Source organism: Amblyraja radiata, chromosome 6 (assembly GCF_010909765.2).
Source record: "Amblyraja radiata isolate CabotCenter1 chromosome 6, sAmbRad1.1.pri, whole genome shotgun sequence".
Classification (NCBI taxonomy): domain Eukaryota; kingdom Metazoa; phylum Chordata; class Chondrichthyes; order Rajiformes; family Rajidae; genus Amblyraja; species Amblyraja radiata.
In genome coordinates, this window is record NC_045961.1 from 10,662,287 (window position 1) to 10,684,173 (window position 21,887).

Sequence of the window (21,887 nt, forward strand, 5' to 3'; positions counted from 1 at the left end):
GTACTTACGATTATTAGCCTCTATGTAGCCTCCTGTCCATCCTATACAGCAAAAGCCAGCCCATCCATATCCTGCCGAATTTGCCAAGGGTTTTTCAATTAAAGCAGAATTCTTCAGAACCTTCGATCGGACACCCACTGTGAGGGACAGGTTATTGTCGTAAGGACCAGGGTTCCTATCGCTACTTGTCTAAGAAATGGTGGAGTCAGGACATTAGTGGCGGTGCCGTTAGAGAATAAGAGGAGATCCGGTGATTTTAAAAACAAGGCGCTATTGCATCCTGAATACTCGTTTAGGTCTCGCACTTTTCCCCCTGTCTATTTCCTAAACTGCTCTGAGAACCATCGCGCATCCCTGCCACCTCCTTCTTTGCTCATCTGGGTAAATAGGAACATGTATACTCCATAGACCAGTTGGGGTCCTATGGCAAGGGAAGCACAGGTATAGTGGTGACATTCACACTTCCCATGGTCATCTTTGATCTGGCAGGTCCTGTTATCGCAGAATGACATCAAACATGTTATGTGGGTTGGGTGCTTGACATACACATCCCTCCCCTTCCTGGTAGAAGCAATTCTCGTATGACCTGAGGTCATCATTGGTTTTGAATCTGCACGGGTTGGGGGAGCCTCTCATGACATTTAGCCCACATATGTACATATGTGAGTTGTCCTTTGGTAACGGAAGACAGATAATAGGCAGGGCAGCAGGAGGTCCGTAAATGAGGTGGATGGGTTTGGGCGCCTTTACATTTTTGTACCCCATCCAATTCTCACATGTAAGATACCTTAGTGCAGGAGTCGGCAACCTTGTTCTGCATAGGGGCCAGGACCCATGTCTGTGAGCGGATGGCGGGCCACATCTATTGCCATAGTGTGACACTTGGTGTAGTTTTTCGCATTCGTTTTCATGTGTTTTTCAATTAGTTTTCTGCAGTTCCCTGGTCGGCTTGCCTGCCCCAGGACTGGCTGCAGCGCCCAGGTCACCGCTGTGCCCCAAGATGAGCTGCAGTTCCCAGATTAGCTCATGTTCCCGAGACTGGCTGCAATTCCCAGATCCGCTCGCGTCCTCGGGACTGGCTACAGTTCCCAGGTCGGATTGCCTTCCCCGGGACTGGCTGTAGCGCCCAGGTCGCCTGCGTGCCCCGGGACTAGCTGCAGTTCCCATATCAGCTCGCGTCCCTGGGACTGGCTACAGTTCCTAGGTCACGAAATCTAATTGGGGAAAAAAAACGCCAGTGGGCCGGATGATTTCGGGTTACGGGCGATATCCGACCTGTGGGCCGTAGGTTGCCGACCCCTGCCTTAGTGGGTTCCATTCTAGCCTTATGTTGAATAATGCCTGTACTGATGTCTGGGGGGGGGGGGTTGGGGGGTAGCAAACAACTGACTGGGGAGAACATGGCAAAGTGGGCTCGGAGGAATAAGTTGCCCTTGGGATTCTACAAAAGGCTGTTACTTTGGAGTCCCGTTTTTCTCTTATTATCTGTGGACCTTCGTGCTTAAGGGGTTTACATGGCGCAGGGACTTTTTCTCCCTCCTTTTGACATGCATAATCAAATTTACACAGAAACTGGTAACATGGCAATAGTCCATAATTATTATTCTTGTTCCTCCTCAACAATGATGATTGGTGAGATTGTGCCAGGAGCCCGAGGCATCCAGCCAGTCGAGTGAGTTTCCATTCTCCAAATCCTTCCTTGCTGTCATCATCACATTGCAGTGCGTCTCCTTCACATAGGTGATGGATTCTCTTGGGGTCATCACGTTGGCATAATCTGTTTTCCACGAATTTGATGGTTACCAGTATCCCGAGGTAGACGAACAACAGCGATGTGTCCATGGTGACTCAACTTGTCTGTCCTGGGAAGAGATTTCTGAAAGGAAAGAAGAGGTTAGTATTTTAGGCTTTAGGCGCAATACTGCCAATCTTACAGTGGTGAAGGTGGATCCACGCATTTCGTCTTCCACTTTGGCAGCCGTTAGGGTTGTGAGAAGGACCTGGTAGGGTACTTCCCACCGAGCGTCCAGTCCCTTCCAGTCAATTCTTGATCATTACACAAGCACCAGGTTCAATTTTAGACAGAGTGGTTAAGGTGGGGGTTCAACGTACGCCGCACGTGCCCTGGAATGTAGGTCTCTCAATGCCCTGGTTAACGATAAAATATAGTTTAAGAAACAACTGCAGATGCTGGAACAATCGAAGATAGACAAAAGTGCTGGAGAAACTCAGCGGGTGAGGCAGCATCTATTGAGCGAAGGTGACGTTTCGTGTCGAGACGCTTCTTCAGACTGATGTGGGGGTGGGGGGGCGGGAAGAAGAAGGGAAGAGGTGGAGACAGTGGTCTGTGGGAGAGCTGGGAAGGGGAGGGGAAAGAGGGAGAAAGGAAGGACTACCTGAAATTGGAGAAGTCAAATGTTCATAACGCTGGGATGTAAACTACCTAAGCAAAATATGAGATGCTGCTCCTCCAATTTGCGGTGGGACTCACTCTGGCCATGGAGGAGGCCCAGGACAGAAAGGTCGGATTCGGAATGGGAGGGGGAGTTGAAGTGCTGAGCCACCGGGAGATGAGGTTGGTGGTTGCGAACTGAGCGGAGGTGTTGGGCGAAGCGATTGCCAAGCCTACGCTTGGTCTCACTGAAGTAGAGCAGCTGACACCTAGAGCAGCGGATGCAATAGATGAGGTTGGAGGAGGTGCAGGTGAACCTCTGCTGAACCTTGGCTTTGGTCCTTGGATGGAGTCAAGGGGGGAGGTGAAGCGATAAGTGTAGCATTTCCTGCGGTTGCAAGGGGAAGTACCAGGGGAGGGGGTGGTTTGGGTGGGAAGGGACAAATTAACCAGGGAGTTACGGAGGGAGTGCAGATGTGGGGTAGACGGAGGAATTGGGAGTAGAGGATAGAGTCCTTACAGGAAGCAAGGTTGAAAGAAGTGTAGTCCAGATAGCCATGGGAGTCAGTGGGTTTGTAATAGATGAAGAAAGACTGGATAGACTCGGCTTGTACTCACTAGAATTTAGAAAACTGCAGTAGAACCTCCCTGCTCTTATACTCAAATCCTTTTGCTATGAATGCGAACATACCATTCGCTTTCTTCACTGCCTGCTGCACCTGCATGCCTACTTTCAATGACTGGTGTACCATGACACCCAGGTCTCGTTGCATCTGTCCTTTTCCTAATCGGCCACCATTCAGATAATAGTCTACTTTCCTGTTTTTGCCACCAAAGTGGATAACCTCACATTTATCCACATTATACTGCATCTGCCATGCATTTGCCCACTCACCCAACCTATCCAAGTCACCTTGCAGCCTCCTAGCATCCTCCTCACAGCTAACACGGCCCCCCAGCATCGTGTCATCCGCAAACTTGGAGATGTTGCATTCAATTCCCTCATCCGGATCATTAATGTATATTGTAAATAGCTGGGGTCCCAGCACTGCGCTCTCCCCTCACAATTTTATCTACTCCAGCCAACACGCTCTAATTCCCCAGCCTCAATCCATCCATTCCACACCGATTGCCTTCTCAACCCTCCCCCCCCCCATCCCAAATGTGTTTTAATTCCCAATGTTATTATTTGTTTTAATCCATAAAGATGGATTAATTAAATTGTGAACACGTGAAACATTAAAACCGCAGTGTTCGATTGTCACTGCTACCGTTGACACGTTATTACAGAATTCATTTTAACGGCAAATCAATGCTCTTTATGGAGTATCAGTACTGTAGTTTTTTAATGAGCAACATTCACAATTGATTTAACCAGGTTTTACTTTTACAGTCGGTCATATACATCACAAATTTGGTGAGATATTTCATTTAAAATTATAATGTTAATTCTGAAGTGGGAACGATGGAAACAGTGTTTATCAATAATTTTTTTAAATCTGGTGCATACAAACTGGGTATATTCGTTGCTGTTCATAACACATACATCTAATCTGAATGTCCGGTAATGTGACGTTTTGACACCTTTAAACATATTGGCCATCTCTTGTCAGTTAGTGTGATGTTTAACCTGTCAGATGGGTGGGAAGCGAGAGTGTTTCTGTACCAATAGCAATAACGACCCATGCTATGGCCATGTCATGATAATTTTCGGTCCTTCACAGAAAACATGATTGCATCAATCTGTAGTGTGCATGGTTAAGCATATATGTTATCATGGTCCAGGATTTATTGACACAAGTTGATCATACGCTGAATAATCCAACCACATTTTTGTTTGGAAGTGGAAAGAAATAATAGAAATTGCATTAATTACAACGTGTAAAAAGAGTTGAGATACTGTATTATAATTTTGCTGCATGTCATTGTGGTATATATATCATGTCTTGATTGGTGAATATGTTTAGTTTGTGACTTTATTTGAAGCTGAAATAATATGTGAATGCTTCATTGAGCATAATTCTGACTGGTAACACAGGGCTCTCGCTTAACTTTTTTCCCCTGTTGCCAGCCGGGCAACCTTGGCAGCTTTTTAGGTTGCCAAATTACATTTTAGGTGGTCATTTAAGATGGCTTGCATGACGCGTGCTCGAAGTGCGTAGTTACCAGTCGGAATTATGCATTCACATATTATTTCTGCTTCAAATAAAGTCACAAACTAACATATTCACCAATCAAGACATGATATATACCACATTGACATGCAGCAAAATTATAATACGGTATCTCAACTCTTTTTACACATTGCAATTAATGCAATTTTTATTATTTCTTTCCACTTCCAAACAAAAATGTGGTTGGATTATTCAGCGTATGATCAACCTGTGTCAATAAATCCTGGACCTTGATAACATATATGCTTAACCATGCACACTACAAGCATGTTTTCTGTGAAGGACCGAACATTATCATGACATGGGTCGTTATTGCTATTGGTACAGAAACACTCTCGCTTCTCACATAATTTATCCACAACTAAATATACAGGTTGCAAGGAATTTTCTAAAGGCATTTTATGATAATAGCTGAAAAAACTGACTATACCCATCTGACAGGTTAGACATTACACTAACTAACAAGAGATGGCCAAAGGACATAAATGCAGCAAATGTTTGGTAATATATTTAAAGGTGTCAAGGCACCACATTACCAGACATTCAGATTAGATGTATGTGGCAATGAAGATACCCAGTTTGTAAGCAACATTTAAAAAAAAAAAATAGTTGATAAACGCTTTTTCCATCATTCCCACTTCAGAATTAACGTTAAAATTTCAACTGAAATATCTCCTGACCAAATTTGTGATGTATATGGCTGACTGTAGAAGTAAAACCTGGATAAATCCAACGTAGTTGTGAATGTTGCTCATTAAATAACTACAGTACTGATACTCCATATTAACAGCATTGATTTGCCATTAAAATGAATTCTGTAATAACGTGTCAGTGACAATCGAACACTGCGGTTTTAATGTTTCACGTGTTCAAAATTTAATTAATCCATCTTTATGGATTAAAACAAATAATAACATTGGGAATTAAAACATATTTGATTGCATTCCGTTATCAAACATAGTCAATGTTAGCTCTGAAGACAATTCCAGCACAATAGGGACGGGAGGGGGGGGGGGGGGGTGTATGAATCGGTGTGGATTGGATGGATTGAGGCAGGGGAATTAGTGAGTGTTGGTTGGAGTAGGTAAAATTATGAGGGAAGAGCACGGGGGATGTCAGTGGGGTTGAATGGGGGGGATCTGTGCAGGATGGATGGGGGAGCAGTGCAGGATGAAGGGGTGAGCAGTGCAGGATGGATGGGAAGGGGGTCAGTACAGGATGAATTGGGGGACCAGTGTAGGATTGATGGGGAGTGGCAGGAGAATCAGTGCAAGGTGGCTAGGGAGATCAGTGCAGGATGAATAGATGGGGGGGGGGGGACTGTGAGGACTGAATAGAGACAGGAATGGGGATCAGTGCGGGATGGAGAGGAGGGGTCTCAGGATAATGGGAGTGGAGGGGGGCGTAAGAGAGAGAGAGAGGAAGGGGCAGAGGAGGTGGGAAGGAAGGCCAACGCTCCTCGGACAACACCTGTCAGGCACATAAATCGCAACCAAAATATGGAGGGGACCGCGGACAGAATATCTTGGCGGCCGCGTGCGCATGCGCACACTCACACGCGAGGCTTCGGAGGCTTCTGTGAACGGTAATTTCAGCTCAATCCAACGCTAAATGCAGTCCAACTGTGCCTGTCTCGCCTACAGCCCTGTGTCAATCCAGACATGGCTGTTGGTTAACCTGGCGGGACAGGCAGAGTGAGCTGGGTTTAACGCTGCTTCTCTGCGCTGGCTGGGAGCGCCGCGCCCGTCTGACTCCCAACGGCTCTGGCCATCCCCAGGCGTGTGGAGGCTCTCGGGCGGGGGCGGGGATGGTCCAGTGGCGGTTCGGCAGCGATTGCAGCGCCGGAGACCGGGATCGGTCCTGGCTGTGGTGCAGGTCTGTCGAGAGTGTTTTGGCTCGTCTCCCTCCTCCAATCACCCCCCCCCCCCCCCCCCCCACTCTACTTCCGCCTCTGACCGACATCTCCCTCCTCCAAGGGTCTGTTTTGAAAGCGCCGTTGGCGGAGTGGCAGCAGCTGCCGCTAGCAGGCTGGGCGGGGCGGGGTGCGGGAGGAGGAGGAGATTGAGCCGCCGCTGCTGCCCGTCTTTAGCTCCGACCCTCCGTCACGCCACACTTAGCATTTTTCCCCACAACCGTCGCCGACACAAAACGTCGCGTTCCTTTTCTCCAGAGATGCTGCCGGACCCGCGGAGTTACTCCAGTTTTTTGTGTCTATCTTCGGTATAAACCACGTTACCAAGCCGGGCAAAATGACTCGCCGTTTAGGTTGCCCGGCGGTAGTTTGAGTGGTCATTGGCACCCGGGCAACCGTTAATTTCGAGCCCTGTAACTACGCACTTCGTCCACGCACATTATTGCACGCTTCATGTAAGCCGTCTTAAATGACCACCTAAACTGTAATTTGGCAACCTAAAAAGCTGCCTAGGTTGCCCGGCTGGCAACAGGGGAAAACAGTTATGAGAGCCCTGGATAGGCGATGGATCAGGTTGCGATCCTTCTTCAGACTGATTGTTGTAATGGGGATAAAGCTGAAAAGGAGGTGGGACAGGACAAAATCAGCAAAATGATAAGTGGGTACAGGTGAGGTGTATTTTGGTTGGCAAATGGGTGGACAAAGGCTATTGAGATGAAAAGATCATCAGATAAGGAGAAAAGAGGTTTGTTGCTTTAAAATTACAGCTTGGAAACAGCCCCTTCGGCCCACAAAGTCCACGCTGTCCATCAATCACCCGTTCATAGATACAAAATGCTACAGTAACTCAGCGGTCCAGGCATTTGGAGAAAAGGAATAAGTGATGTTTCGGGTCGATCCTTCAAACTGAGATTGTTTTTCCTTTTCTCCAGAGATGGTGCCTGACCCGCTGAGTTACTCCAGCAAATTGTGTCTACCTTCAGTGTAAACCAGCATCTTGCTGTTTCTCCCTACTCAATCACCCATTCACACTGGTTATATTTTATCGCACTTTCCCATCCATTCCCTAAAACTGTCGACAATTTTAGAGTCTAGTTAACGAACAAGCCTGCATACTTGTGGCAAGAAACCAGATCACTTGGGAAGATCCCACAAGGTCACAGGTAGAATGTGCAAACTCCACGAGTGCACACAGCACCCGAGGTCAGGATTGAACATGGTTCTTTAGCGCTGAATTATGCTGCTGAAATAATTTCAGCAGCATAATTCAGAGGGGTGTAGGTGGAAGGGGAGTTAGGTCCTGGTCTGGATACGCAGCTGGAAGCCACGTGGTGACGGTTTAGGCAAGTGTTGAGGAAACACATGTGGCGGTAGTAGTGAGTCTGGGAGAACATGCAGACAGAAGAGCAATGGGAGGGAGTAGGGAGAGGATGTCACATAATTCTTGCCGGAGAGAGAGAAGGAGAATGCTTTCAAAGTAGGCATACTTTGAGGAGATTTTGCAGTGGAATGAGCTGTCTTCGGGGTGAATATAGACCCTATCTGTGTAATGCTTCACAAAATTCAAGATTCAAGAGATTCAAGATTCAAGAGAGTTTATTGTCATGTGTCCCTGATAGGACAATGAAATTCTTGCTTTGATTCAGCACAACAGGACATAGGCATGACTACAGAACAGATCAGTGTGTCCATATACCATTGTATAAATATATACACACATGAATAAATAAACTGATAAAGTGCAAATAACAGATAATGGGTTATTAATGTTCAGAGTTTTGTCCGAGCCAAGTTTAATAACATGATGGCTGTAGGGAAGTAGCTATTCCTGAACCTGGTTGTTGCAGTCTTCAGGCTCCTGTACCTTCTACCTGAAGGTAGCAAGGCGATGTGTGTGTGTGGCCAGGATGATGTGGGTCCTTAATGATGCTGCCAGCCTTTTTGAGGCAGCGACTGCGATAGATCCCCTCGATGGAAGGGAGGTCAGAGCCGATGATGGACTGGGCAGTGTTTACTACTTTTTGTAGTCTTTTCCTCTCCAGGGCGCTCAAGTTGCGATGCAACCGGTCAGCATGCTCTCTACTGTGCACCTGTAGAAGTTAGAGAGAGTCCTCCTTGACAAACCGACTCTCCGTAATCTTCTCAGGAAGTAGAGGCACTGATGTGCTTTCTTAATAATAGCATCAGTGTTCTGGGACCAGAAAAGATCTTCAGAGATGTGCATGCCCAGGAATTTGAAGCTCTTGACCCTTTCAACCATCGACCCGTTGATATAAACGGGACTGTGGGTCCCCATCCTACTCCTTCCAAAATAATTACGTTTTCACAACAGTTATTTCGAGTAGCACTATGCCAAGTTGTATCTTTATATAAATTATTTTAAATTTTCTCTGAATATCCTCGTCAACTAGTAACCTACCAGGTGGCATGTTAAAATAGAAATTCTGGGTATCTAGGGAACAGGTACTTATTTACCTCATGGCAGTATAGCCATTTTCTTTGATCTGGCTGCTAATTCGTGTGAAGTGGGCTTGATACAGCAAGTACCTATTCAACATGTGTCACAGTTTTGCATGGGACTGAATGTTAACATAGAAGCTGTGAATAGGTTTTCTTGTCGGCGTTGCAAAGGAAGCAAGACAATGTCTGCAAATATATTGTCATTTGCTGAATGATCACCCTAGCTAGCTTTTCATATATCATTGAGGAAAATAAACCGTGTCACTGGTGATTTCCTGAAGCTTGTCATGGTTCTTTGAGATGAGTCATTCTGGGCTCTAATTTAGTCCCATGAAATAGATTAAAAGAATAGAAAGCAAGTGAATGGAATTGGAAATGGAAAATGATGGTTAGTGCAGTTCAGGATAGGCATACAACTGAAGCTAATTAGAGATTACACACCAGCTCCTAAAAATAAATGAGTCAAGAGAGGTACTGATGTAGAGAGATAGTCTTTTTCTGTTTAATAATTCATGGCAGGAAAATTAAGTAAAAGCATTTTGTCATCTTGCTGATTGAAGCTGAATTTCAGGAGTAGGTTTGATTAAATATATATATATGCAGGTTATGCACGACTGGAATTCTTTTGAATTTGGGACCATGCAGATATGTTCTTTCCAGTATATTTGAAAGCAAAACTTTGATGGTGTGTCATCTAATATTTCTGTCTGGATTCACTGTAACTTGTCTAATTTAATGCAAATATAAAACAAAAGCCACTTTTATTATGCACAGAAACCATCTGGGATCACTCTTCTGGTTTTTTGTGAAGAACACCAAAGCTTGGAGGAGAAAATCAGAAAAGTTTGTTCCTGACAAGTTGATATTGACCCGTCAATTCAGCATAGTTTTTGAGACGATTCTTTCATGACAGTAGCATAGGTAGCCTGAAGCCTATATGCGGTTTAATAGGGCAATTATGCAGAAAAAACAAAACTGAGATCAAAATGTTAGGAGGGAAGGGCTTGTATGCGTATAGTAATTGATCCTTTGTGGTTTTGGGATACCAAAACATTCACAACCAACAAAGGACCTTTGAAGTACAGTTTGTTGCATCATGATAAAATAACACATGAAGATCCACAAACTATTATTAATTACTGGCTATGAGTTTTTCAGCTCTGTGAATTGAAAGCTACTGGCTAAGAGACTACAAAGAACTCTCCTATTTGTCATTTGATTAATGCTGCCAAATTATTTTTTTTCTACATTGGTGTGGGGTACTTAAAACAAATTTGTGCTTCCTTAGTGACACTATCAGCCTACTTTTTGTAGTCAAGTTCTGAGTGGAATTTAGGCTCCCAACCTTATAACAAAAGCAAGAGAGGCTATTATAAGCTAGTGATGGGATATTTGATGTTTGTTTTGTCTGGAATGGTCAGTTTTTTGTCGAGGTATGTTTACTAATGGTTTTCCCTTGTTTCTTGCAGCCGACAGCAGGAAATAGAGGAAAAGTTGATTGAAGAAGAAACGGCAAGAAGAGTGGAAGAGCTTGTGGCCAAACGTGTAGAAGAAGAGTTAGAGAAGCGTAAGGATGAGATTGAGCGTGAGGTACTCCGGCGTGTCGAGGAGGCCAAGCGAATTATGGAAAAGCAATTGTTGGAGGAGCTTGAGCGACAGCGACACGCTGAGCTTGCTGCACAGAAAGCTAGAGAGGTAACGCTCGATCGTTGGAAAAGCAAACGACAGTCCATGGCAAAACTTTCAGTCACAGTCAATGGCCACCACTTAATCGTCATCAGTAAATGGAATCAGAGTGCAACTGTCTACCCCTTTTCCAGCAGTCTGCAGTACCACAACATTGTTTTTAAGTTTTATTTCTTTTCCATTATAGCTTAAGGTGCCGAATGTAGTATTTAATCAGGCTACACAAAGCATTGTGCCATGGCATTTGCTGTTTAAATTCAGGAACTATGGAAGAAATAATACTAACGTAACAATGTACCTGTTCAAAGTCTCTTTTCACACTTATTTAATTGAAACTTTTGCCATGGCTGCAGACTATTATCTAACTATGCTAAAGCTTTTTTTCTTCAAAGGCACTTTCAGGATAATGATTTGCCCTTCATTTGTGTAATCACTTTGTATTCCTTTCTGACCCAGTGACTTAGTCTTTCCAGTGCTGAAATAAGTCAAAGTGGATAAGCCTACAGTCATCTATGGCAAGTGGTTCATGTTTGCTGCATATCCATCTTAAATAAGATACAGCAGGGGGACTTTTAACATTAGGTTTATGGCATCAGTCTCCGTTGCATTCAAAGGATTCTTGTGGGACTGGAACTCTGCATTTATAACCCTCCTCCATAGTGTAGTTCTAAGTGCTTTTTCCTCCCATGAGAGCTATTGACAGCTGGTGAGTCCCTCAGTGTGAAGCTAGACATTCTGTGTTACATGGTCACAGTAGCAAAAGCAGAAAAATGTCTTCCTGTGAAATAGTGAATTGCTACTTTATTGACGTTTGCTGACACTCATTACCTCTCGATTCTGAAATGAAATAGTTTTGCAGTGCAGAGCAGTACAGTGCCGAGTTAACTGTAACTTTAAAGATCTTGTAGCAACCTTTCGAGTATGAAATAATTTAGCTATCTTCGTTGTACATAGTTTCTTTCACGTGATTTGTTTAAGTATTGAATAGAATTAGAAAAGAGCAAAGTTGCACAAAATGGTGCTCCATTCAGTAGAGGCTCGGAAGAAACTACAACTGCTATGTAATGTTTAATATTTCATATAGGTCTGATCACATGGCAGTACACCATTGTTATGAACAAGGTGGTTCCAGTTTCTTTATTCAGCAATTAAAAAAACGTCCTGGCATGTTTCCTTATTATTTGACAAACCCTTTTCAAATTGGTTTGTTTTATGTTTACATTCCAGATCGGATTTGTTCCTAGATATTAGAGGCAGCAATAAAAATGATTTCATTCATTTTGAATTCTGTTGAAACTTTGAGTAGCTTTCATTTAAACATCGCTGACAAGCCTCCCGTTCCCTTCTCTTCCTCACCCTTTGGTTTTACGTCACCATTCGACACAAACTAGGTAACTAAGCTGAAAGTAGCTATAGATTTCCCTATGGTGAGATTTTTTCCTGCAGCCTCTTAAAATATATAGTAAGCAATTTGATCTTTGTATTTCTATTTTGCCACTTTAAATCCGGGGCTGGGCATTATTTAGCCAAGTATTGTGTCCCACAGCAGATTTTATTGTTTTAGTCAAAACAATTTTACTTATCTTTGTTCCTTTATATTCTTGAATGATGATTAAAGACTGAAGCTACCAATTTTGCGTGATACAACTTTTTTGTTTCTTTGGTGTGCTATCTCAACAAAACATTAAGCAATGTTGAATGATTCCCAGCCTCCGAAAGTAGGTAGTTAGGTCTTAAAATTCCATTAAAACTTCAAAGGGTTAGTTAGTAGTTAGTAGATTTCCATGCATATAATAATGTATTGGTTAATTGTTTCAAAAATAAATCCTCCAATATTTTTGGCTACAGTGCCTGACAATTTGATATTTACAACTTTTTGTGTTTATGAACTCAGTCTGTAATTTTTGACTTTAAATGAAAGAATATTAGTGATTTTTTTTTGTTTTGTTACTACGTTAGTTTGTATCTTGGACAAATTTTAATTTCAGAATATCGTCTACCTTAGAGTGAGAATTGATTTATATCATCTTTGTATTTGATACAGGCACGAGAGACGAGGTTTATTAGGAAACTTCCATGGCACTTTCATGAATTTATAAAATGCCTTCAGATCAAAATTTTGTTATGAACAGTATTGTATTATAAGTTGCATGATGGTACTACCTTATTTTAATGTGATTTTATTTAATTTTATAAAAACACTCCATTTTGAAATATTCAGAGTGCATTATACCATAAGATACAGCCTTTTGTATTATTTACTTTCTAACTTGTATTCAGATTATTTGAATTTCTAGGGTTGATGAGTATCGGCTTGTAGCACGTTACTATTCATAGTAAGATTATTTTTCTTTCTCATGTCTCTTGATAGCTTTGCTTAGCTTCATGTTTACGTTGTCATCCTACAGACAAAGGGCAAATTTCCTGGGCCATTCACAGTATTGAAAATGTAATTTTTCTGTTCTGGATAATTAATTGAAAGCACTATTTTGTAGTGTTTAATAATATTTTGTAGGGTAATTGGAAATTTGAAGTCTGCATTGAATTGACCACAAAATCAATATAACTTAACCAGCACTAATGAGACCAGTAATAGCAAATGGAAAGTTAGTAGATCATCAGTAGCTCGGTCACCTGTGTAATTTGATCTCAGAACAGAAAAAAAATCATAATTTCTTCCAACTGTGAAAGATGCTCTCAGCTCCACAAAAGGTTGGATTAAAGCTTGTATTTTTCACTAACAGTAAATGTATCTTTCTTATTAATTGTTTGCCTTAGGAATGGTGATTTATATTGTTTCTTCTTACCGTAAACATCTGCATTCCTCAGCTCAGCCTGCGTTGTGTTGTGTTTCTTGTTATTGGCTGAGCTGCTGATGCAGGTGTTGCCAAGCTAACAGTACAAATCAGTTTAAAGAGGAAGCTGGCGCATATGGCAGCCGAGGAGCACACTCTGCAGGACACTGGACGAGACAGTAAATATTCAACTTTTAATGCTGATTAATGGAGTTATAGGTAAAGCATACGTAGGTATTTGTAATTGATGAAAAAAAACTATTTGTTTTTTATTTTTTAATGTAATTGGTAAAGTTTTTTTAGCAGTTGTATTATGTGTGGTTTAAAGAAACTAGTAATATCAGCAAGACTGGAGAAAAAAAAGGGTGTGGGTCTTTGCTGTTTGAGGGCTGGGGGTGGGGGAAATGATATAATTCAGGAAGAATTGTAACTAGGGGCAGAATAGTTTACCAGAATGACTAGCAATAAAAAAAGGTGGCTGTCTTGGGCATAGTGAAGGAAAGGATACTAAGGGAAGAAGCAGCTAGTCTAGATACAATCTTAAAATGATTTCGCTCCATTAACATTTTATTGTCTCCTATTTAGGAGGAAGAACGAGCTAAACGAGAAGAACTTGAGCGAATATTGGAGGAAAATAATCGAAAAATAGCAGAAGCTCAGGCTAAGTTGGTAAGTGTGAATGTATGGTTGCTTATTTAAGAGAACCATAGCAATGTATAGCACAAAAACATGCCCTTTTGCCCTGCTCAACCATGCCAACTGTAATGCCTATCTATGCTAATCCCATGTTCCTGCATTAGATATGGGCCATATCCCTCTTTCCTGCTTAAGTTCCTTTCCAAATGTCATTTCAGCCTTGTAAATTATATCTGCCTCCATTACCTTCTATGGCACCTTATTCTAGATATTCACCACCGTCTGAAAAGTTCACTCTTCAGACTACCTTTAAATTTCTCACCACTTAACTTAAACTTGTAAGCTCTTGTGCAAAATTCCCCTCCCCTTAGGGAAGATAGATCTCCCCCCCCCTCCCCCCCATCTTTGTGTCCCATCATATATTATAAATATTTTTGTAAGGATTTCCCCCACCCTAGTAACATTAAACGCAGCACATCCAATATCTCTTTATAACTATAGCTCTCCATTCTTGGCAACGTTGTCTGGGACTCGAAATTGCATCCTCCTTGTAGTGTGATGACCAGAACTGTACATGATACTCCGTATCATCTCACAATTTTTTTGTACAAATACAGAATGACATCCCAACTTTAACTCAATGCCTCGGCATGTGAAGGCAGGCATAGCAAATGCCTTTTTTGCAATTCTGTTTAAGTGTTGTCACTGTGAGGGAGCTATGGACCTGCATGGTAAAATGTCTCTGTGCATCAACATTACACAGCTCAATTAAAAAGCAAGAAAGCATAAAAATAACTTTAATTTGATACCTAATTCACTTTCATATCTTCAGTATTAAAAAAGTTATGGTCATTTTCACACTCGGAAATTAACATCTTGTTCCCTATTGCTTTTCCATTGACTTAACACAAAAGCTGTGATCGAGGAGTTAAAACCCCATAACTTTCTTAAAAAATGAAGAGAACTGAATGAAATTTTGAGTTATTATAGATTGAAGCATTCTGAAAGAAATATGAAACATCTTACTTGGATGACCGGAAATTAAAGCATATAATTAGTTAGTTAACTAATTGTAGCTAATTACAAAAGTGACCGTTGTGACGGAAATAGTAATAAACACCGAGACTGCCTTGAAAATTCAAAAATGTGATATTCTCGAGATCAGAACTTTAAAATTATTGTATTATATGCTGTAAGTCAGTAACAGACAGGTAAAGAAATTACAATTTCTAGCAAAAGACAAAGTCTTTATGGAGAAGATCTGTTGCTAGCTGGTACATTTGCATATCATAATCAGTAGCATCATCATACTCCTTAGATTGTAACCAAAAACAACTCTGTACACCTTGTTTTTCCTCAACTTTTCAATTTTGGCATTGTAAACTACATAAGCCCCCTCTTCGAACCGCTCATGATATGCCTTTCTGCCCACTACTTTCCCATTAAGAATGTCCTTGGAGTAGTCCAAATTCGGATAATCTCAGCGAATGCTGTCTAAATCAGTTTCTTTTGCTGGGCATTTGGATTGACAATTTTGCATTTCTTCTTCAGACACATCTGTTTAAAATGTTAAGAAAAAAAAAACACTGAACAGCATTAACAGAAATAAGTTATTTGCAGTTTTAGAAAAAAAGGTAGAAATAAGGTTAAACGCTAAAACAAATAGTAAATACCCAACAAAAAATTCATATTCATCAGTTTCATCAAATCAATTCATCTAATTAATTAAATTCATGTAAATTCAATTACTAGATCTAAACATCTATCAATTTCTTAAGAAAAGGTTAAAACATTTTATATAGCCTAAGTATCCAATAGCAAATAACAAACTGATCCCATTCACACAAGAATTCACAATATAAAATGATTTTAAAATCTCATTTTGTCATGAATTTATATGCCTAATGGAAGGAATCTTTAATTCCCATGAATTAATCCAGAAACATCCACTCCAAAGATAATCAAAATCATTATTTTTTGCACAATACATCTCACTAAAACTGTACTGTGGATATTTAGTACGAAAATATTGATCATGGATAGACTAACACAAAATATAGGTGATTTAGATGTTCTTATTTTTTTTTTTTTTTTGCACAATCATGTCATAAGAGCATCTAAATCATCTATTTTTTGTGTTATTGTCTATCCATGATCAATATGAATTATGAATACTGATGAGAAGTATTCATTTGAGATCCAGCTCGTATTCCCAGGCCCCAAGTGGATATTTCCCCAGTGGTCTCAGAAGGAACTTATTTATTTATTTCCCCCTCTCCTGCTTCTAACACTCTTGGTTGGATTAAGAATTTTACAAGGTAATTTAATGAACCCATTTACCCTCATGATTTCTTAAATTTTCTCTTAATCCACTATAAACCTCAAGTGACATGCTGAATACCAATTTCCTTAATTGGCCATATACTTCCTTTTTCCTGATAAAGCTTTCAATATCCTTTGATAACCTGGGTTTCCATTTTTGCATCACTTCCTGCAGGAACATGCTGAATCTGAACTCTAACCATCTTTAGAAGCATCACACTTATCAGATGTTATTTTTCCCCTCCACAGCTGCTTCCAAACTAACCCTCCCAGGTCCGGTCTTAAGTAATTCAAATGTGCCTTCACCCAATTTAGTGCCCTAACTCAAGGATCAACTATCTTTTTCCACAACCATCGGAAGCATGCAGTTCTTGGTCATTGTTCCCAAAGAGTTCATCCACAGTAACTTTTATCACTCGTATATTCTCATTCCATATGATAAGGTTAAGTATCTCCTTCTGCATAAGCCCCCTCACTAGTGGGGCTCTCTACTTAATGTCTTAGAAAACCCTTGAATGTACTTCACTAATTCCTCCCTATCAAAGTTCCTTGCAAAGTAATTCCAGTCTATTATGGGATAGTTAATGCATGATCCACCTTGTTGCTTTTATACCTTTTGTGATCTGCCTACATACCTGTTCTGGTCCCTGCTTACAACTGGAGGCCTATTGTACAACCCCATTAAAGTGATCATTCTTTTCTTATTCCAAAACACTACCCTTATAGTTTTATTGACTGATGCTTCCAGGATATTCTTCCAGAGTACTACCATAATACTCCCATTGATTAGCTTTATGACATATCCCTTTTTGCACCACGCGCTATCACAGTTGAAAATGTTATCCTAGGGCATTGAATTGTCAATCCAGCTCTTCTTCCAACCATATTACTTGCTGAAATGTTACTCTGGGTAGCACAGTGCAATGATATTGTGTCCCCCTCCCGTTTAGGTGCAACCTATCGTTATACAGGCCATCCTGAACCAGAAGAGATCCCAATGATCTGAAACCCAAGCGCACTAACTCATCAGTCTGGCATTTATTTGCCCTATCCTTGCTGGAACTAGCACAGGGGGCAGCCTGGAAATTACAATCCTCAATGTTTTGCTTTTCAACTTTCTACCTTACTCCCTAATTTCTCTTTGCAGGACCCCATCATTCTTCTTATGTTTTTACTGTCAATATGGACTATGACCCCCCTCGCTGCTTGACCTCCCCTTTCAGAATATTCTGTAGCTGCTCAAGAACATCCTTAACCATGGCATCATGAGACAACACCTCATCCCAAAGTCTTGCTTGTGGCCACAGAAATGTCTATCTGTCCCCTTACTATGAAGTCCCAAATCACTAATGCACATATAGACCATGTCCTTGCCTGCATTACAGTAGAGCCAGTGGTGGTGCCACTGCTTTGGCTGGTGTTACTTTCCTACCCAGGGTCTTACCTCATCCCCCCCCCCCCCCCACATGCATCTCCCTAATAGTATCTAAAGAGGTAAACCTGTAAACTATTTTAACTCCCATTCCCATGCTGAATGTTCTGTCTTGGGCATTCTCCTTTGGGCTCCTCCATTGCCAGAGTGAGGCCACATGCAAACTGGAGGAACAACTCCTCGTTTTCCGCTTGGGTATGAACATTGAATTCACCAATTTTAAGTAATTCACTAAACCCCCACACCTCATCTCCCCTCCCCCCCACGAGCCCCACCTAGACTGCCACCAATTTATCCCCTCCTGCTATTTTCCTTCCTCAATCTTCACAACTCCAACCTTTTGCTTTTATCTTTGGCCTTTATTCCAACTATCTGCCTATCAAAAAAACTTTCCAGTCCCCATGTATTAACATAGAAACATAGAAAATAGGTGCAGGAGTAGGCCATTCGGCCCTTCGAGCCTGCACCGCCATTCGATATGATCATGGCTGATCATCCAACTCGGTATCCCATCCCTGCCTTCTCTCCATACTCCCTGATCCCTTTATCCACAAGGGCCACATCTAACTCCCTCTTATATATAGCCAATGAACTGGCCTCAACTACCTTCTGTGGCAGAGAATTCCACTGATTCACCACTCTCTGTGTAAAAAATGATTTTCTCATCTCGGTCGTAAAAGACTTCCCTCTTATCCTTAAACTGTGACCCCTAGTTCTGGACTTCCCCAACATCGGGAATAATCTTCCTGCATCTAGCCTGTCCAACCCCTTAAGAATTTTGTAAGTTTCTATAAGATCCCCCCTCAATCTTCTAAATTCTAGCGTGTACAAGCCGAGTCTATCCAGTCTTTCTTCATATGAAAGTCCTGCCATCCCAGGAATCAGTCTGGTGAACCTTCTCTGTACCCCTGCCTCTGTATTACCTGCCATGTTTTGTTTTGCCTCTCCCTGCTCGCTTTCTTGTTGTCGTTCCCGCCTGCAATCTGTCTAGAAAAAGGATCTCAGCCCAAAATGTCACCTATCCATGTTCTCCAGAGATGCTGCCTGATCTGCTGAGTTACTTCAGCACTTTGTGTCCCTTTGTGTATTAACTTGCATCTACAGTTCCTTGTTTCTATGAATCAACAGAGTAGATGTGTGACCGGCGGGGGAGGAGGGGCTATCACCTGTGTCCCTGAAGGTCCAATCTAAGATGCACTCTGCCTCCTGTTTACCCCTCAGTGAGTCCAACTGCTGCTCCAACTGATTCATGGAAGTTGAGCTGAGCTGCATTTGGTAACACTCTATACAAATGTAGTCATTACTACATTTGACTTTTCCCTGATCTCCCACATTTTACAGGAGGAGCATACACTCCATTGACTTTCATTAACCCTCCAGAAACAACTGTGGGAGGGAAAAAAATCAAAATAGAATGTGGGAACGTATATATATATATATATGAGAGTTCCATTATCCACCAAAAATGATAAGCCAAATTTTGCATGGTTTGGTCACTGACCAATCAAGCAGATCTCAATTACATAATACATTGAGCGCTGAGTTTTTATTTTGCCACGACCTTTCCCAGTGTTAGTTACTTGACCTGCTTGCATTAATTCTACCATAGTCACTGATTAATTGCAGGTTTAAGTTTCACAATTTGTCACTATAAAGAGTTGCTGAGATCATCATTGGAATTATATTACAACTTCTAAACTCATGACCTGTTTAAAGTTGAAGGGACATTGTAGCTTGTTCTAATACACCTGGTCCTTCTATATTTAATGGAATTGCCTCAAGTTCCAAATGTAATTAAGAAAGTATTACAAGTACCTTAATCTTGTCTTCATTTTATTGCCTACAGCTATTGCTAATTGTGCAACAGGCTGTTTATAGAGCATGTATGGAGATATCATGAAACTGACAAATTATACTTAAATGGTTGACGGTGGAGATGTAATGGCAACGATTTATAGACCGCACGGATGAACTCCAAAAATTGTTCATCCCTGTCTGGCGAAAAAATAAAACTGGGAAGGCAGCTCAACCATGGCTAACAAGGGAAATCAAGGAAATGGCATGTAAATTGGCCAGAGGAAGCAGCAAACTGGAGGGCGGAGAGGTTGGAGCTCAGAGGAAGACAAAGGGGTTAATTACGAGGGGGGAAGAGGATGAAATAAAGCTTGTGGAGATGATAAAAAATGATTAAAAGCTTCTTTAGATATGTAAAAAGGAAAAGAGTGAAGACGAATGTAGGTCCCTTACAATCAGAGACAGGTGAATTTATAATGGGAAACAAGAAAAGGGCAGAACAGTTAAACAAGTTTGTTGGTTCTCTCTTCGCTAAAGAAGACACAATCTCCTGAAATACAAGGGGACTGAGGATCTAGTGGGAGGGAGGAACCGAAGGGAATTCACAGTAGTCAGGAAATGGTGTTAGGTAAACTGTTGGGATTGAAGGCAGATAAATCCCCAAGGCCTGATGGTCTGCATCCCAGAGTGTTCGAGGTGGCCCTAGAAATCGTGGATGCATTGGTGATCATTTTCCAATGTTCTCTCTACTGGATCAGTTCCTGTGGGCTGGTAGGTAGCCAATGTAACTCCACTTTTTAAGAAAGTAGGGAGAGAGAAAATGGAATTATAGACCAATTAGCCTTACATCAGTAGTGGGAAAGATGCTGGAGTTGATTGTTGAAGCGCATTTGGAAAGCAGTGACAGGACCGGTCAAAATCAGCATGGATTGATGCTTGACTAATCTTCTGGAAGTTTTTGAGGATGTAACAAGAGAGCCAGTGAATGTGGTGTATCTGTATTTTCAAAAAGTCTTTGACAAGGTCCCACACAAGAGATTAGTGTACAAAATTAGAGCACATGGTATTGGGGGTAGGGTATTGACATGGATAGAGAACTGGTTCGCAGACAGGAAGCAAAGAGTAGGAATTAACGGCAGTGACGATTTAGATGAGGGGATTAAATGTGACATCTCCCAGTTTGCGGATGACACAAAGCTGGGTGGCAGTGTGGGCTGCGATGAGGATGCTGTGAGGCTGCACGGTGACTTGGATAGGTTGGGGAAATATGCAGATAGATGCATGGCAGATGCAGTATCAGGGCTCTCACAACTTTTTTTCTCGGTTTCCAGCCGGGCAACCTAGGCAGCATTTTAGGTTGCCAAATGACAGTTTAGGTGGTCATTTATGATGGCTTGCATGACGCGTGCGATAATGTGCTCAGACGAAGGGTGTAGTTACCAGTCGGAATTATGCTCAATGAAGCATTCACATATTATTTCTGTTTCAAATAAAGTCACAAACTAAACATATTCACCAATCAAGACATGATATATATATACCACAATGACATGCAGCAAAATTATAATACAGTATCTCAACTCTTTTTACACGCTGCAATGAATGCAATTTCTATTATTTCTTTCCACTTCCAAACAAAAATGTGGTTGGATTATTCATCGTATGATCAACCTCGATGAGACCAAGCGCAGGCTTGGCGATCGCTTCGCACAACACCTCCACTCAGTTTGCAATAACCAACCTGATCTCCCGGTAGCTCAGCACTTAACACCCCCTCCCATTCCAAATTGGACCCTTATGTCCTGGGTCTGCTCCATGGCCAGAGTGAGGCCCACTGCAAATTGGAGGAACAGCACCTCATATTTCGCTTGGGTCGTTTACACCCCAGCGGTATGAACATTGGCTTCTCCAATTTCAGGTATTCCTTGCTTTCTCGCTCCTTCCCCTCCTATTCCCAGCTCTCCCATAGCCTTCTGTCTCTTCCTCTTCCTTTCTTTTTCCCGTCCCCCACGACATCAGTTTGTCAAACGTCGCCTATTTCCTTCGATCCATAGATGCTGCCTCAACTGCTGAGTTTCTCCAACATCTTTGTCTACCCATTCACACAAGTTCGGTTACCCCACTTTCCTCACCCACTCTCTACACATCAGGGGCAATTTTACAGAGACAAGTTAACCTACAAAACCAATGCGTCTTTGGGATGTGGGAGGAAACCCACACGCTTGCAGGGAGAATGTGCAAATTCAACACAGACAGTGCCCGAGGACAGGATTGAACACAGATC

General features: G+C 41.9%; 1 protein-coding gene across 2 annotated transcripts in view; it reads left to right on the forward strand.

Moving 5' to 3' along the window:
* arglu1 (arginine and glutamate rich 1) overlaps window positions 1-21,887 on the forward strand; it is a 41,130-nt gene that overhangs the window by 16,927 nt on the left and 2,316 nt on the right. Inside the window, exons 2-3 of one of the 2 annotated variants that reach the window (XR_004412275.1) lie at window positions 10,408-13,598; window positions 14,005-14,088. Coding sequence is in view for 1 of the 2 variants with exons in the window: in XM_033022205.1 (XP_032878096.1) it covers window positions 10,408-10,633; window positions 14,005-14,088 (310 nt within the window). In the remaining variant the exon portion in view is untranslated. The remainder of the gene's footprint in view (window positions 1-10,407; window positions 13,599-14,004; window positions 14,089-21,887) is intronic. The other variant, XM_033022205.1, reaches the window with a different exon arrangement.